Source organism: Dreissena polymorpha, chromosome 10 (genome assembly GCF_020536995.1).
Source record: "Dreissena polymorpha isolate Duluth1 chromosome 10, UMN_Dpol_1.0, whole genome shotgun sequence".
Classification (NCBI taxonomy): domain Eukaryota; kingdom Metazoa; phylum Mollusca; class Bivalvia; order Myida; family Dreissenidae; genus Dreissena; species Dreissena polymorpha.
In genome coordinates, this window is record NC_068364.1 from 25,447,169 (window position 1) to 25,467,587 (window position 20,419).

At 31.0% G+C, this 20,419-nt stretch overlaps 1 protein-coding gene across 1 annotated transcript in view; it reads left to right on the top strand.

Annotated features, from left to right (window-relative positions):
- LOC127847700 (fibropellin-1-like) overlaps positions 1-20,419 on the top strand; it is a 160,040-nt gene that overhangs the window by 61,577 nt on the left and 78,044 nt on the right. The window contains exons 7-8 of the mRNA XM_052379778.1: positions 8,100-8,171; positions 8,543-8,614. Coding sequence (XP_052235738.1) covers positions 8,100-8,171; positions 8,543-8,614 — 144 coding nt within the window. The remainder of the gene's footprint in view (positions 1-8,099; positions 8,172-8,542; positions 8,615-20,419) is intronic.

Genomic DNA, 20,419 nt, shown 5'->3' on the forward strand with positions numbered 1-20,419 from the left:
ATGAGGTATAATGCTCACATTGTATTAATCACCTAACCAAACTGTTTTTCACTTTTATTTTTGAATTCAAAGAACCATAATTCTGGACTTATGGCCGATATTACTCATATAGGGTTTGGGTTGGGTCCTCATTGATAAAAAAAACCTGTGCAAGTTTGGGAAGAATCGGATGAAAATTTTGGACATTGAACAAGGATTTCAAAATTATTCTAAAGCAGATAACTATGGGCGTAAAGGTCGGATAATGCTCAATACCAATAGGGTTAGAGTTCTCATGCATATAAAGACACTGCAAGTTATGAAAGAATAAGATGAAAAATATGACCTATTGCGTAAACAAGCAGAATTTTACAATTTTCTCAAATATTAGGAGATATTATTCTGTACTTAATGGTTTGATGTTGTTCATTTTAAATATTGTGGACTTTATCTATCGCGTAAACGAGCAAAATTTTACAATTTTATCAAATTCAAAAAGAGATAATTCTGGTTTATATGGTCCGATTACGATTTCTCATTGAAATTGTGCAAGTTTGAAAAGAATCGGATAAAAACTGTGGACTGTATCGCAAAAACAAGAAAAAGTCTAACGGACAGACATACAAAAGGCAGAAACCACACCATCACATAAGCTCTATTGGCCTACAGCCACTGGACCTGTAATGAAGATTTGTAATGCCAGGCTCATTTGTTGTTTAAAAAGACCCAATATACTTGTTGCAAATCAGCCAGAAAGCTGCTTCATATAAAATCAGACGCATTTGTATGAGTAGTCCTACTTGGTGACGAAGGGCATTGTGACGTCAAGTTGTTTGAATATGTGGTTACGACCCACCTCTGCCATATATAGTTCATGGGCATTATACAAACAAAAATGGTTAAAATAAAACAGTATATATATTTAAACAAAAATGTCTACATCAAAACAAAAAGTTTACACGAGGAAAATACACATCAGCAATTTGTTAAAAACATAAAAAGAGCATGTAGAAAGTATATATACATATATAAAAGATGCCTTATAAAAACAAAAAGTGGTTACAATAAAACAGCATATTAATTTAAACTAAAATGTCTACCTCAAAACAAAAAGTTAACATTGAACACAAATAACATAATTTGATTCTACTGGGGCTCGAACCTAATAAAATTGTTATAACAAATAGAGAAGAATGCGAGTGTAGACTTAAAATGCATGGAATGTGATGCATGTCGAGATTTAATACGATAAAACATCACAGAATGTGTATCGAAAGCGATTTCAAACAATTTAGTACTAAAGTTAAGATAACGCAAAATACAATAATTTGTGGAAAAACGTGATCTGTCTTATTGCAATTTGAATTTTGTGTAACAACCCGTTTTGCAATAAAATCATCACATATATAATATTTGTTTCATATTGATTTGAAACGGTATAAAGGGAGTTTTAAATGTCGTCTCTAACGTAAATATGATAAAACAAGGCTGATTGTTATTATGAAGTGATGATCACCAATTTGGGAAGTAAGGGAAGAATACAAAGAAGTGAATAATTGTATTGCGAAACGGGTTGCAGTGTTTTATTGCAATGTGCCTTTTTTTATAACAACCCGTTGTGCACTAAATTCGTTTTGCATAAACTCAAACACACATGAACTTATTGATTCAAATTTATTTGAAACGCTGAAAAGAATGATTAAAATGTCGTATATATGGAGTTTGTATACATATAATAAGAGAGAGGTGTAAGATTCGACAAAAAATTAACAGACATTGAAAGTGACCAATTTCATGAGTAAATGTGATAAACAAACACAAAATGTATATAAACAGTGATCTTAACATTTTCATGATTAAGCGAATTTAACCCAGAAATCCAATAATGTTATTGCAAAACGGTTTGCAGTGTCTTATTGCGATAAACTCATTTTGCGCTAATGCATCACACTTGTACTAATTGATTTCAATTGATTGGACACTTTTCGACGAAAGTCTCAATGTTGATTTTAAGGATTTATTTTTCAAAATAAGACAGAGGTGTAAGATTCGACCAACAAATAAAAGGCAGTTAAGCTTCCTTTATACGGTTTCAAATCAATTTGAAACAATTAACTTATATATGTGATCATTTTATTGCGAAATGGTTTGTTACACACAATCTTCACTTAAGCTCCACATTGGTTGATATCACTTTCTATATACATTATGTGTTGTTTTATCGTACTAAATCTCGAAATGCATCGCCTTCAATGCTTTTTAATTTTTAGTAGAAATTAACAGTTCTGTCTTTATTTGGAAATACTAATATTTCTATACGAGATTTCAAATTTCCTTGTAAATGTTTCCAATCCATTTGAATAAATTAATACATGTGTAATTATTTTGTTGCAAAACGGGTTTATTGCAAAGCGGGTTGTTATGAAAATTTGAAATGGCAATAAGACACTCTTACCGGTTTTGCAATAAAATTATTGCAAATTGGGTTAATTGCAAACTGGTTGTTATACAAATATCAAATTGCAATAATACATTCTAACCCGTTTTGCTATAAAATTATTGCAAATAAATTTGCGATGGTTTTATTGCAATACGGGTTTATTGCAAAGCGGGTTGTTATAAAAATTTCAAATTGGAATAAAACAGGCTTACCCGTTTTGCAATAAAATTATTGCAAATCGGGTTTATTGAAAAACGTGTTTTTATAAAAAATATTAAATTGCAATTAGACACTCTAACCCGTTTTGCAATAAAATTATTGCAAATAAAAGTGGGATGATTTTATTGCAAAACAGGTTTATTGCAAAGCGGGTTGTTGTAAAAAAAATCGCAATAAGACACTCCAACCCGTTTGGCAAGAAAAATATGCACTCCTGTGTATTCTTCACATTATTCCGAAATTGTTGAACATCAATTTATATATACATTCAGCCTTGTTTTATCATATTAACGTTAGAAAAGACATTTGAAACTTCCTTTTAACCGTTTAAAATCAATATGAAACAATTAGTATATGTGATGGTTTTATTGCAAAACGGTTTGTTACACACAATCTTCACTTAAGCTCCAAATTGGTTGATATCACTTTCTATATACATAATGTGTTGTTTTTTCGTACTAAATTTCGAAATGCATCGCATTCAACGCTTTTTAATTTTTAGAAGAATTCAACAGTTTTGTCTATGTTTGGATATACTATTATTTTAATACGAGATTTCAAATTTCCTTGTTAATGTTTCCAATCCATTTGAATAAATTAATACATGTGTAATTATTTTATTGCAAAACTGGTTTATTGCAAAGCGGGTTGTTATGAAAATTTCAAACTGCAATAAGACACTCTTACCGGTTTTGCAATAAAATTATTGCAAATCGGATTTATTGCAAAACGGGTTGTTATACATATATCAAACTGCAATAAAACACTTTAACCCGTTTTGCAATAAAATTATTGCACATAAATTTGCGATGATTTTATTGCAATTCGGGTTTTTGCAAAGCGGGTTGTAATGAACATTTATAATTGCAATTAGACACTCCAACCTGTTTTGCAATAAAATTATTGCAAATCGGGTTTATTGCAAAACGGGTTTTTATAAAAATATCAAATTGCAATAAGACACTGCAACCCGTTTCGCAATAAAATTATTGCATTTCTCGGTTTTCTTCAATTAAGTATTGCATTGGTTGAAATCACTTTCTACAGCAATTCGGTGATGTTGTATCACATTTACTCATGAAATTGATCACTTTTTCTGTCTTTTATTTGTTGGTCGAATCTTACACCTCTGTCTTATTTTGAAAAAAAAATCCGTATAAACAACATTAAGACTTTCTTCGAAAAGTGTGCAATCAACTGTAACCAATTAGTACATGTGTGATGTATTAGGGCTTTTATTTCTTTTTTTACATTGCAATAAGACAGTTCAACACGTTTTTCTATAATTTATTGCATTTTGCATTATCTTAACTTTAGTACTAAATTGTTTGAAATCACTTCCGATACACATTATGTGTTGTTTTACCGTATCAAATCTCGAGATGCATCACCTTCCATGCATTTTATGTCTAAACTCACATTTTTGTTTATTTTTTATAACAATTTTATTTAAATAACACACATCAAACTCCCTTTAAACTCTTCCAATCTATTTGAATTAATTATACAAGAGTGATGATTTTATTGCAAAACGGGTTTATTGCAAACGGGTTGTTGTAAACAAATCAAATTGCAATAAGACACTCCAACCCGTTTTGTAATAAATTTATTGCAAAACAGGTTTATTGCAAAACGGGTTGTTTTGAAAATTTCAAATTGCAATAAGACACTGTAACCCGTTTTGCAATAAAATTATTGCATTTCTTGGATTTCTTCAATTACCTATTGCATTGGTTGAAATCACTTTCTACAACAATTCAGTGTTGTTGTATCACATTTACTCATGAAATTGATCACTTTAACTTACTTTTATTCGTTGGTCGAATCTTACACCTCTGTCTTATTTTGAAAAATAAATCCTTATAAACAACATTGAGACTTTCTTTGAAAAGTGTCCAATCAATTGGAATCAATTAGTACATGTGTTATGTATTAGTGAAAAATGAGTTTATTGTGAAACCTGCTTTTATTTCTTTTTTTACATCGCAATAAGACACTGCAACACGTTTTGCAATAACATTATTGGATTTCTGGGTTAAATTCGCTTAATCATGAAAGTGTTAAGATCACTGTTTATATACATTCTGCGTTTGTTTATCACATTTTCTCATGGAATTAGTCACTTTCAATGTCTGTTTATTTTTGGTCGAATCTTACACCTCTCTCTAATTATATGTATACAAACACCATATATACGACATTTGAATCTTTCTTTTCAGCGTTTCAAATCATTTTGAATAAATAAGTTTTTTATTTGTGTTTGAGTTGCAAAAAGAGTTTAGTGCACAACGGGTTGTTATAAAAAAGGAACATTGCAATAAAACACTGCAACCCGTTTTGCAATAAAATTATGCACTTCTTTGTATTCATCACCAACTTCCCAAATTGGTGAACACCACTTCATATAAACATTCAGCCTTATTTAATCATATTTACGCTAGAGACATTTAAACTTTCCTTTATACCGTTTCAAATCAATATGAAACAATTAGTACATATATAATGATTTTATTGCGAAACGATTTGTTTCACACAATTCATATTGCAATGAGACATTTTAACGCGTTTTTCCATAAATTATTATATCCATATCCTTCTTAATGTAAGGACGCATTGTCATGCACTCTAACGACGACATCAAAATCTCCTAAGCTGTCCTTGCGAGTTCTTTTATGCGTTCTCACGAAGACCAGAAGTCTACTAGACTGTCCTTGCGAGTCATTTCATGTTTATCACGACGACCTCACAGTCTCTTAGACTGTCATAGACTGAAACTAAAGAAAATTTTGATAAGTAAATTTTGATTAATTTAACTTAAGCCAACAGTTTCAAACAAATTATAATTCATCTATCGCATAACATTTGTGAGTTAAAAAAGAAGAAAAATACAAACAGATGCACAACACGTAGCGATCACACAACAGCATATTAGTTTTGCTTAAAACTTGTCGAGAACTTGACAGTTTAACCACCGCTCATTATGTCATGGTACACGCGACATAAAATAACTATATGTAATTAATTCGTATGTCCTGGATAACGAAGGTTTTCAAGATGTTTTGATACAAATTTTTCATTTTCAGATTGATGTATTTATCATACTTTAATACTGATTAACAATGTTTATCGTAAAATGATTTTGAAAAATTGCTAATTAATCTTTGTATTATCCGGAGAGCAGCGTCTGTAAGTATGTGTCTCCGTTTGAATACGAATATCAAAGCTTATCACATCACATTTTTAAAAATAGCCTTCTTTATTCGCGACATCCAATCCATTGACTAAGGAAAATATAGCGCTTATGTGGGTAACGATTATCTTGAAGTGGTGTACAATTAACTCAATTTGTGCAGCAACTTGAAATATAAGTCTTATTTAGCGGCAAACGTATACACTATCTAAAAATGTTTTGCAACTGGATACGAAAATTGAAACGTATTATTCCACCTTATTTGAACCGAATAATTAACTGTGAACCCCTTCCTTTCAAACCGAAAATCGAACTACCTGTTATAATAACTACATTCTCAAAACTGGATTACCAAGCTTTTAAAAGTATATAGTATGTAGTTTTAATTAAAAAAAATATTATTCTAACAGATTTTTACATAGTTGTATTTATTTATAATGCCATCTCTTTTAACGACTGAAATACACGTAATTCGCCAGTTTTTTTACTCCCGATGTTAAGCGAATAATGAACTGGCTCTTTTGAACCACAAGAATAATTGTCCATTCTTCGTACCGCAGCCCTTAACAATGAATTTTATTTGCGTGTATGTATGACATAAACATATTGCATACGAGATATCACTACACTATTGTATTTACTCATTTTGATTCCATATATGATACTGGAAAATAATAACTAAGGAAGAGGCTCCTTATGTTTTATTAAAACTAAATAAGGAGCTGGTATTGTCTAACTTGCGTGTACCTTATGACTTCATATACATCGAACTGAGCCACGTAGCTTTGACACTCATTTTATATGTAGTCCTGATGTGACACTATTTATTCATACATATGCTTATAAAGGATTACTTATAAGAGGGGAAATAAATCCCATCTGCTTATTTAAGCCGAATAAAGAACAAGTTACTTTTGCACTTTAACAAGTACTGTTAATTATTCATGCTACATCCCATAACTATGACAATCATTATATTCAAGCCAAACATGGGACTGGCATTTTGTTAACTTTAATTAAATCTTTATATAAACCAAACTGTGAAAGGAATTTTTCATATACCAATGATGTCAAAAGTATTATTCCTTCATATTTCCATATCGTTTTGTTTTTTAGTAGTACATATCCTTTTCGTGGCTAAACATGGGGCCTGCATGAGTTACATGTTCTAAAACCATTTATGTATTAAAATGTACCTTGCATTAACATGTAGTTATGATTTCAAAATTAATTTATAGTTACAATACATATACAAATAATCATGAAATTTAAATTAATATCGAAAAGATGTGCTCTTATTTAAAACAAAAGGGTTTTCTCTTATTTAACAAAAAACACTATATGGACAATATAGTATTTCTTTTACATCGTGATGTTATTGAAAACAAAGAATGTAAGATAATCAGCTACATTTTCAATTATGTCAGGCATAATACTATGAATGTTTCATACATAAAATGATTAAGTAAATGTAATTTCGACAAGAACAAGTAATATCGTAATATGATTTCAATGAAATCTGACATTCGAAGACCCTTCCTTTTGCTCTAATTAAACATTAGAATTTATCGCAAAAATAAGTCACTAGCTTTGTTCAAATTGGAATGCATTAAAGAAAAACGAATATTTCAGCTTGGAGAAAGGGGAAGTTCATTTTGAACTTAAATTAGATTTAAAAATATAGATCCAAACAGTGATATATACTTTTACGACATGTTGTAATTGTTAACGCGAGTACATATAAAAGATATGAGAGTTCAAGGTTGTTTTAGTTTTAAGGTGTAAACTAGAAGGAAAACATCCTTCCAATCCTATGTGATATAAACGAATGATGTATGGTACAATAAACACATATGGTTTTATAAAATTATTTTATTAATAAACAAACCCTATTATAATTGATAACATATATATATATATATGAATGCATTGATTTTTGCATAGCTAGCAGCTGACTGGTATACATATTATTTAGTAGAATCTCGCTGGAGATCATTTTAATGGCTTTACACTAGACTTGTCCATTCAATTTTATCTTGATTTCATCTATTGCCTGGATTACCATGAATCCATACAGGGAACATACGAAATATGTGTTCCTATATGACTTAAATATTTAATCACTTGACGCTGTTTGTTGTTACTTCAGGTACCTTAGTCACAACTAGCCACGGTGTTTGTTTCAATTCCTCACCAAGAACATTTGAAATGCATTGACATATGCTACTTATACGTTGTGCAATTTTTTTATGATGTTTGATGTTATTTCAGTCACCTTGGATACAACCGATTACGCAACATTTCCAAGGCGACGTTCAGGGGCTTGACAAAACTACTCCGTCTGTGAGTTACAATCGACAAATGATTTCTGGTGAAATAAATGCCGTCAAGCTATGCATGTATACATGCCTCAATCTGCTGTCTTCTTGACGAAATGGGAGACATTTCTCTATTGTTGATTATTTGTCTTAAGAATGTACAATAGACATTGCGGTTTTATTCGCGTTCTGTGCAGAATGCTGTTTATCAATGAAACTGTGAAATTATCTTGTCTATTGCTAAATTTAGTGTTTGAATAAAGGAACCTGATTGACTTTTCCATATAAATACATATGCCGTTGAATGTCAAAAAGTTATTAGTTTATTTAAAATATTTGTTTAAGTAGTCCATAGCTTATCGTGCATTGCTTAATTTAACGTTGTTTTTGTTAAAGGAATTTATGGTTCAACGGACTCGAATCCATAGACGACGGTGTATTTGAAGGAGTGCCGAATCTGACCACTCTGTAAGACATTTTCAGAGTTTAAATACAGTACTGTACAGATTAAGAATGCGCAATAATGAGTTTGTAATTTTATTTTCGGTTCAGGTATCACCGCCTGTGGTTTTCAATTACAAAATGCGTAATTAACACATTTTCTTTATACATGTTACAAACCTTCGATTAAATGAACAAATTTCTTTAATATTAAATACTGCTGACATAATTTTATAACACTTCATTAAATAAAGCTTTTAAAAATATATCTTAAGATAGTTCAGAATACCAATTTATGTATATATAGATCGGCGTATCTGTTCTGGCAAGATACATGTTCGTACTTCATTTACACATAAATGTATTGTGAACAAAACTACACTTAAAGTCTAGAACATGTAATAAAATCTGCTTTTTTAAAGGAATTGCTTTTGTTTCTGTTCGAATAATTGACTAGTTAATGGTTGAATACCAAATTTATTGTTCGATATCTGTTCGAAATAACATATGGTATTACTGTACTGGTCTGTTCATTGTATTACAAGATAACGATTGATGCAAAGCATCAAAGGACGTCGGTAATTTAAGTGCAAAAGGCACTCAATGAAGTGACATGGAACGATGGTTTTTCTATTGTAAATATTAATTTATTGGCCGATTATTTTAAACAAAATAGAAAATATGATTTTGTGTTATAACCCCCAAATAACCATTATCTATAATGTTGTGTTATAACCCCACATAACCATTATCTATGATTTTGTGTTGTAACCCCCAAATATTACATAGTTCATTTTATTTACATTGGTTTCCTATTTTTACTGGCATCTGTGTGCAGTTTTCATTTATGGAACAGAACTGTGTATGTTTTAAAAAATCTGCTTTATCTTGTAAGCGTAATTTCATATTTTTCTCAACTTCAAGAGGAGATGATTCTGAACCTATTCTTATTTACGATAGGGGTTGAGTTCTTATTTATATGAAAACACTGTAAAAGTTTGAAAAAAAATTGAATGAAAACTGTAAATTCCATAAAGAAGCTGCATTTCACAATACTTTCAAATACAGTAAGAGATCATTATAGATTTATTGCTCCGATATTCATTGTTTTCAATATTGTTCTAGTAATACTGATATAAAAACACTTAACAAGTTTGGAAAGAAAGATTCAGACGAAAGTTGTAAAATCTTTCTAACAAATGGAAATTCTTTATTTTCTCAAATTAAATAGAAACAAATTCTGGACTTATTGTCCCGATGTTTCTCATTTTAAATGAGGTAAAAATGCTCACATTGACATAATCACCTAACCAAGCAGTTTTTCACTTTTATTTTTAAATTCAAAGAGACATAATTCTGGACTTATGGTTCGATATTGCTCATATCGGGTTTGGGTTGGGTCCTCATTGATAAAAAAAATCTGTGCAAATTTGGGAAGAATCGGATGAAAATATTGGACTTTAAACAAGGATTTAAATTTTATCAAATTGAAAAAGAGATATTTCTGGTTTATATGGTCCGTTTACTAATTGACATTGTGTAAGTTTGAAAAGAATCGGATGAAAACTGTGGACTGTATCGCAAAAACAAGAAACAGTCTAACGGACAGACATACAAAAGGAAGAGACCACACCATCACATAAGCTCTTTTGGCATACAGCCAGTGGACCTGTAATGAAGATTTGCTCATTTGTTGTTTAGGAATACCTTATATACTTGTTGCAAATCACCCAAAAAGCTGCTTTCTTTATATAAATTCAGACGCATTTGTATGCGTAGTCCTACTTGGTGACGAAGGGCATTGTGAAGTCAAGTTGTTTGAATATGCTGTTACGACCCACCTCTGCCATATATAGTTCATTGGCATAATAAAAACAAAACTGGTTAAAATAAAACAGCATATTTATTTAAACTAAAATGTCTACATCAAAACAAAAAGTTTACATGAGGAAAATACACATCAGCAATTTGTTAAAAACATAAAAAGATCATGTAGAAAGGACTTGACAGAAATAAAAATTATATATACATATATAAAAGATGCACTAAAAAAACAAATAATGGTTTCAATAAAACAGCATATTTAATTAAACTAAAATGTCTACATCAAAACAAAAAGTTAACATAAAACACAAATAAAATAATTTGATTCTACTGGGGCTCGAACCTTTGGTCTCTCACATGTGAAGCGAGCGTGTAACAACTACACTACGGAAACGCTTGAAAAATCATCTTCTAACTAAAATATTAATAAGTGACTGTAGTGTAACGGTTATCAATAAAGCAATAAACCGTATAATCGCTGTCGTCTTGAAAAATTAAAGAAAATACGCGTTAACCAAAACTCGAACAGCAAAAGTCTGCGCTATTGTTACAAAAACCACAAAATACATATATTTTGATTATGTTTTGTTTTTATACAAAACCAGAAAGTTTCACCGGTTCGCGTATTTGCCCAGTCCCTGTGATCTTTTATTATTACCCAGTCCCTGTGATCAGTTATTAATTAAAAGAATTAGCTTTACATTATTGGCGTCGTACACATACTAATACACAACATAAATGTTGTAGTAAATGTAATAGGCACAAATGCAGTACTTATTTACACTAATTTACACAAAAAATCACCACTATGCAAGATATTCTGACAACAAAAATATATACATTGATCCGTTAAATAACTTCTCCCATAAGCGAAAAAAACGTATTACATACGAGTCGCAGCACTTCAGTGCGACGCCAATAAACGAAGGAATGCGATTGAGGGCGCAGTTCTACATACGATCGTGATTTATTGGGGCACAGTTTGAGGTACACATTAAAATGCATGACGTGGATACAGCCCACCTGACTATTATTTTCACGGGATAACTTCACATTTAAGATTTCTGAGGTTTCGTTACAAAGTTTTATGCATTTCCTATTTTAATAAGTTAGTACATGTAATACAATCTTTTTTAAAGGAATTGTTTTTGTTTCTGTTTGAATAATTGACTAGTTATTGGTTGAATTCCAAACTTGTTTTTCGATATCTGTTCGAAATAAAATATGATATTACTGTACTGGCCTGTATCGTTGTATTATAAACGAAGAAATGTGATTGGGGGCGCGGTTCTACATACGATCGTGATTTATTGGGGCACAGTTTGAGGTACACATTAAAATGCATGACGTGGATACAGCCCACCTGACTATTATTTTCACGGGATTACAAACCATGTCTACAGAGCGTTGTGTTTGTCACGCCTAAAGCCCCCATATCCGACACGACATGAATTCAATGAATAACTACATATTTAAGTTTCATGAGGTTTCGTTACAAAGTTTTATATTTTTAGCATTTACTATTTGAACTATTTAGTAAAAATAATGATTTTTCGAATGCGTGTTTAGTAATCATAATACTATTTTGAATGCGAGCTTAAAAATAGTTGTTTAACATTATTTTCGCTTGATAAGAAGATTCGCGAAAAATTAGTATACAATTGATGGTCAAGTTAGAAAAGTTCTTATTCGTATACGGCTTGAATGACAAATAAGGAAAAGTCCCTTGTTCCTTATTCAGGGACGAAAGCAAATATCAAATTATAAATAAATAAGAAGTAGAATTGCTAGATTAAATATTTTATTATTTCAATGTTGATTTCCAAAGTTATCGAGTACATTTTTCTGAAAACTATTTTAGAACAATTATATTGATATTTAATACTTTAATAGAGGTATTGATAGCTATCTTGTACATTGTGTTACGCGGAAAAGCGCTGTTATAATTAGAAAATTCTTTTTCTTATTAGATTTGAACAAGATCCTTATTTCTTATTGTAAGGGGGACAGAAGTGCAAATCAAACAAATGTGTTTGATTGCAAATCAAACAAATGTGTGTGATTACGTGATCATGACCATTTAACCAATTTAACGTTTTAATAATTTTCTTTCATCCTAAAGTGCGTATTTTTAAGTGAAAAATGTCCCAAAAAAGTGTTTCTCTGGCCAACGGACTTGCACGTTCTTGTAGAATACGTGCACAACCACCATACTGAAACTTGCATGTGCCTCTAAATTGTTGATTTGCAAACAATCTATACAATACTGCGGTTAATAACTCAATAACGTTCAGTTATCATGTTTCATTGTATTTTGTATTTGACACTCACACGTACGTATATTTTAGTGTACATTTTTTTATACCAGGCGGATTTCTATTTACCTATCATTTGTTTGCAATCGTGGTCAGTAGTTATATTTAGATTTAACGTTATGATTTCGTTTTTCGTAGAATAAATATAAGGCAAGATTTCACGAATTTTTAAGTACCAAGGCATTTAATGATACATTCACGTGACGTTTAAATTTGAATGTTGAGCTTATTGAAATACATCATGTGCACGTTGTCAATTATATATTTACTCTCTTATTTAACACTCATATCATCCTATATTCGTTATTTTCGAAATTGAAATACGATGTACATACGCCACTTCCACTCTTCAATGAGAAATAATTTGTATTCGGTGTTTTAGTCTAAATCTTTTATACAAAGATTTCTAGAGAGGAAATCACACAGGAAATCGACAGCCAACTAAATAACAAAATTCTTAATTTTAGGGAAAGCTTAATTATTAAAATTACATAGAAACATATGTACTGATCTACAAATTATATATATAAAGAGAGCATCTTAACAAATACTCTCATTAAATATGCAGGAATCTGGAAATGAATTCCGAATGCCTCAACATCACACATTTAAAATGTGTAATACAACCCATTATAAAATCAAAGACATGAAGTAATCGATACTTGTCATAAACCCTTACATATTATTGTAAACATAATTAGATACTTTTACGATTCAACTTACGTCAACTTGATAGGTATACATTAGTTCTAAGTGTGACAGTGTGCATATTGTAAATGGAATATTACATGCATATCTTATTCTGAGGGGTTATTTCGAACTCGTATGATACGGCGCGGGTTCTTGGAAAACAACACCACACAACTATCTCGTGCAAAAGGACCTATCAAAATAATACAGTCATTTAGGATTCCATTGTTTGTCTGTTTGATGCTAATAGTCAACTTTTTTTCGGCGAAGCTGTTAAAGAAATTATTCGTAGAATAACCTCATTGGGTGTATGTCGTGATTAAAATGGTATTTTCTCTTTCCCAGAACTATATAACAATTTTATTAAACAAAAACGACACAATTTAAATGCTGTAGTTCACAGGTTGGCAAGTGGGATACCACGCACGATATCCGCTGCGTGTCACTTGTGGTAATTTATGGTTTCGATGTTCAGTATTAATACATTATTAGATATAGATATATGATTACTATATTAAACGATGTTGCATTAAGTTGCAAAAAGAAATCAAGACATTTCACGGAGCTTATATTTTCTATTATTATACTAGTTACAACCTTATTATTTGTGTTACTGACTATCAAACCAGTGACTTAAGCTGGCGATTTATAAAACTCCATGAAATGTTTTCTTTTGACGATAGCGCGTGTCTGTGTTTCTTGTGTCTGCGATCACAAAATGTACAGTAAAGTCGGATCTTTAATCCCTCAATTTTAAATAGGTAACGGATATGGCGTCCGCCTAGGCCAATCTTTTGATCGCTTTTTTCGGGGGGGGGGGGGGAGGGAAGCGGTCGTTTTGTATCCTCCCCAAAAGGACACTGTGTACTGGTTCTACCCACATAGGACTCGATAGAGTTTCAATAAACCTTCGGCTTTCAATACAATCTAACTTAAATAAATCGGTTAAATAAATTTGGAATATACACTAATAAATTTAATACCAAACTAATTTAAAGTTTAAGGGTGGTTAATATTGTGCAACCGACTGAGTGCAACAACTTATAATAGCATATATTCATTAATTAACTATGTTCTCGACATTAACTGTACATGTCTCTGTTATTTATGTTATTTGCAATTGCTCAACACTTGGGATTGTGTTTGTTCGTGATCCAGTTAAAAAGCTGAATGGAACGCAGTAAGTTAAGCAATCAATAATAAAGTATATGGAATGCTGTTTTTTGCCCTTTCAAGATTGCCTTCTTAAATAACCATATTCGGAAATATTATATATATATCTATATCTCAAGGGATAAGTACAGTGTTGATTAAGCATTCAAATTTCATGATGAACATGGAAGAAATATACAGAAAACGTTATAAAATAACCTGCTATACCACCCTTTAAGTACCGTTTTGCCCTGACTCGTTAAGTTTTTTTTACCCTTGTTTATGCTGAATTAGTTTCAATGCTGTTTAATAAAACGCTTCAACACATTGCACATTTAGTGGTGTGTAACCTCGAACGGTCCATATACAATAAATAGTGACCGGTCCATATACTTTTTGATTCCTCTATCGCATTTTACAGACTGAAACCGGTCATATAGATATAGAAGGACCAATATCTCTGAGGTGTAATATATAAAATTATTTCAAGCGCAAAACGGTTCGTATAAGGTGTTTGGTGATAACTATTTCAGAGCTTAAATCACTAGACATATCACCGTTCAGTTGTTAAATGTAACATGTACCGGTATTCGTACTTAATCGAACAAATAAGAAATTATATATTAGACAGTTTGCACTTAACCATTCCATAAGAGTCAAACCCTTTTGTTATTTATTATCCTTTTGTCCGGTTCTTTCTTTATATATTGTCAGCACCAATACAACTTTAACATTCTTTAACGTAAGGTGATGCTAAAAGTAAAACAAAGGGACACATTAGCAGCCGCCGCCGATGATTGTGCTTCTTAAACATCACGCGAGTCTAAGGCGTAATAATGATTGGAATACGGGATTCAGGGGAAGGGGTATTACAGCTCTTATAATGTATGGACCTCCCACTGATTATATGACTAAAACGAGTTTTTTTGTTTAAAATAAGTACTGAATTGACATAGGAGGCTGATTAAAGCATTGTAACAACCTGTTTTGCAATAAACCCGTTTTGCAATAAATGTATTGCAAAACGGGTTGGAGTGTCTTATTTCAATATGTTTTTTTTTACAAAAACCCGATTTCCAATAAACCCGTTTTGCAATAAATTTATTGCAAAACGGGTTGCAGTGTCTTATTAAATAAAATGGATTGGAATAGTTAAATAGGAGTTTCAAGTGTTGTATTGAAATAAAATTGTTATAAAAGTAGACAAAACTGAGAGCTTAGACTTAAAAGGCATTGAACATGATGCATTTTGGATTTAATACTATTTTTTTCATATTGATTTGAAACGGTATCAAGGAAGTTTTAAAGTCGTCTCTAACGTAAATATGATAAAACAAGGCTAAATGTTTATATACAATGATGTTTACCAATTTGGTAATTAAGTGAAAAATACCGAAAAGTGCATAATTTTATTGCAAAACGGGTTGCAGTGTTTTATTGCAATGTGCATTTTTATAACATCTCGTTATGCACTAAACTCTTTGCAATAAAATAATTACACATTCACTTATTGATTCAAATTGATTTGAAACGATGAAAAGAAAGATTTCAATGTCGTATATATGGAGTTTGAATACATATAATAAGACAGAGATGTTAGATTAGACCTAAAATTAACAGACATTGAAAGTGACCAATTCAATGAGTAAATGTGATAAACAAACACAGAATGTATAAACCGTAATCTTAACACTTTCATGATTAAGCGAATTTAACCCAGAAATCCAATTATGTTATTGCAAAACGGGTTGCAGTGTCTTATTGCGATGTAAATGAAGAAATAAAAGCCCGTTTTGCAATAAACTCGTTTTGCACTAATACATCACGCATGTACTAACTGACTCCAAGTGATTGGAAACTTTTCGAAGAAAGGCTCAAATGTTGTTTATAAGGATTTTATTTTTAAAATAAGACAGAGGTGTAAGATTCGACAACAAATAAAGGCAGTTAAAGTGATCAATGTCGTGATACAACAACAAGGAATTGTTGTAGAAAGTGAGTTCAACCAATGCAATACTTATTATTGCATAACGGGTTTATACTTATACAATACTTATTATTGCAAAACGGGTTTATTGCAAAACGGTATGTTATGAAAATGTCAAATTGCAATAAGACACTCTAACCCGTTTTGCAATAAAATTATTGCATTTCTCGGTTTTCTTCAATTACCTGTTGCATTGGTTGAAATCACTTTCTACAATAATTCAGTGTTGTTGTATCACATTTACTCATGAAATTGAGCACTTCAACTAACTTTTATTTGCTGGTCAAATCTTACACCTCTGTCTTATTTTGAAAAAAAAATCCTTATAAACAACATTGAGACTTTCTTTGAAAAATTTCTAATCAATTGGAATCAATTAGTACATGTGTGATGTATTAGTGCAAAACGAGTTTATTGTGAACCTGCTTTTATTTCTTTTTTTTTAACATCGCAATAAGACACTGCAACCCGTTTTGCAATTATTGGATTTCTGGGTTAAATTCGCTTAATCATGAAAGGGTAAAGATCACTGTTTATATACATTCTGTCTTTGTTTATCATATTTTCTCATGAAATTGGTCACTTTCAATGTCTGTTTATTTTTCGTCGAATCTTACACTGTCTTATAATATGTATACACACTCCATATATACGACATTTGAATCTTTCTTTTCAGCGTTTCAAATCAATTTGAATCAATAAGTTCATGTGTGTTTGAGTTTATGCAAAAATAGTTTAGTGCCCAACGGGTTGTTATAAAAAGGCGCATTGCAATAAAACACTGCAACACGTTTTGCAATACAATTATTCACTTCTTTGTATTCTTCACTTACTTCCCAAATTGGTGGACATCACTTCATAATAACAGTCAGCCTTGTTTTATCATATTTTCGTTGGAGACGACATTTAAAACTCCCTTTATACCGTTTCAAATCAATAAGAAACAATTAGTATATATGTGATGATTTTATTGCAAAACGGGTTGTTACACAAAATTCACATTGCAATAAGACAGTTCAATACGTTTTTTCATAAAACATTGTATTTTGCGTTATCTTTACTTCAGTACTAAATTGTTTGAAATCACTTTCGATACACATTGTGTTGTGTTTTTTTTATCGTATTAAATCTCGAGCGCAATGCATCACCATCCATGCATTTTAAGTCTACACTCACATTCTTCTCTATTTTTTATAACAATTTTATTTAAATACAACACGTCAAACTCCATTTTAACTCGTCCAATACATTTGAATTTTTTAATTCAACAGTGATGATTTTATTGCAAAACGGGTTTATTGCAAAACGGGTTGTTGTAAAAAAATCAAATTGCAATAAGACACTCCAACCCGTTTTGCGATAAATTTATTGCAAAACGGATTTAAAGCAAAACGGATTGTTAAAAAAAATTCAAATTGCAATAAGACACTGTAACCCGTTTGCCATAAAATTATTGCATTTCTCGGTTTTCTTCAATAAGTGTTGCATTGGTTAAAATCACTTTCTGCAACATTTCGGTGTTATTGTATCACATTTACTCATGCAATTGATCACTTTAACTGCCTTTTATTTGTTGGTCGAATCTTACACCTCTGTGTTATTTTGAAAAAAAATCCTTATAAACAACATAAGATACTTTCTTCGAAAAGTGTCCAATCACTTGGAGTCAATTAGTACATGTGTGATGTATTAATGCAAAACGGGCTTTTATTTCTTCATTTACATCGCAATATGAGTATATGACACTGCAACCCGTGTTTCAATAACATTATTATATTTGTGGGTTAAATTCGCTAAATCATGAAAGTATTAAGATCACTGTTTATATACATTCTGTGTTTGTTTATCACATTTAATCATGGAATTGGTCACTTTCAATGTCTGTTAATTTTAGGTCGAATTTGACACCTCTGTCTTATTATATGTATACAAACTCCATATATACGACATTGGAATATTTCTTTTCAGCGTTTCACATCAATTTGAGTCAATAAGTGCATGTGTAATTATTTTATATCAAAAAGAGTTTAGTGCAAGCTAACAATTAATCAGAAAAACATCATAAGAAGAGTAATTAGTATTATACGAGTAATCACCATAATAATAATGAAAGCTGGGGTAAGCGCAAAACCGCGGTAAATTCAAAGGATTGTTGGTTAATACAGTTAAAAGGCTAGCCTTACCTTACATTATATTAAGAAGTAGTCCCTAAAGTTTTTCGCACCTCTACTTATAAGTGTTCGGTATATTCGGTTTATCTATATTTAATTAACTTTTCTATTTGGCCTTATATTAAACTTTATTGTCAATACTCATAAACACACTTCTTTAGAAAGACATGTTTCTTAAGCGCGTAAATTGTCCAACTGTATGTTATTTTGGATATTTATTTTTTTATGAGTGTCTTGCCGAGTTTGCGAGAATGTCAATTCATAGCTATTTATCTCAACTCGGGTCCATTCCTTATATAACTATAGTTTTGCCCCAAATAACGATCGATGTCCGTAGATAGTCCGTATTCACATATAAAAAACGTAGTTGTTAGGTGCAAGTTGCAAACAATATTTATTATATATTTTATTGACAATAACTGTCTGAGGTTGTCTCTGAAACTTTAAACAACCGGTTACTATGATTAGTTAACAATATTATTGCATGTGGACATCTATCATATAGTGAAGAAAGTTTTCGTATTTATATTTTGAAAACACGGTGTTTTTTTTTCATTATTCTTGTACTAAACACAACATATTGAAACGAAGGCATTCGCAGAAAACACCAAATTGTGTTGTCCATGTCTAGCTAGGCTGCTTGCAAATACACTGAACTAGCTCTCCGTCGTGTTAATTTCCTTAACATCACGCGAACAAAGCTTGTGTGTGTTGTTCAACAAAACTAATGTTGTTTTCGCGCAGTCTACTTTGGTAACCATATGTTTTCACTTTCATAAGTTTAATTTAAGGGCGGGCTACATCATCAGATTTTGTGTGCAGACCAAAATGACGCTATTCACTGATAACAATTCAGTTGGCAGTTTTTTAGAATTCCTTGCTTATATGAGTTTTATGTTGAATTACCTTCACGCATAAGTAAACTGTTGAACAGACATTCATTGCTAAATATATTACTTTAAATGTAAGAACTATTACGCAAATATGCCAACAACTTCACGACCTGATCTGTAAGTATGCGATGCTTTATAGGACCGAAAAAAAATGATAGAAACGTAAAAAATGTCGAAAAACGTTAAAAAAACTTAAATTCTTTGTCCTAGATACCTTTTTTGTAAATAGTTACATTACGTCTATTGAGTATTAAACTTTAGGTATTTCGCATAATGCTGTCAACAAACATGGTTGACATTTTCTTTCGATCTTTTTATGTTAGTTAGCCATCACTATTACCATCATGATAGCGTGAATCATAACAATAATTTTTGGAAAAGAGCTACAGCAACAATGCAATCAATAGATATTTTTGGCAAAACTGGTTGTTTACTTAATATGCAATGCCTTATATATTTCGCCGATTAATGAAGTGCATCAAGTTTTATATCGGAATAACATGCCTGTGAATTGTTTTGCAAAATCGATGTAATACAAACTTGTTTTAACATTGAATGAAACTAAATTTCCTAAAATGACTCATACAAAACAATATCAGAACATTATACTTTACCTGATTGTAAGAAGAATTTCATCAAATTGCAGGTTAATCTTGTATTTGAATGATAAACAAGTAGCTCAATGTTAAAATTATTTATACTATATACTTTCCCTATTTTCACCGATTTCATTGTTTATACTATTCTGTCATACATAAACTGGCCTTTTACTCGCATTACACTTGACCGGACTCCTTACT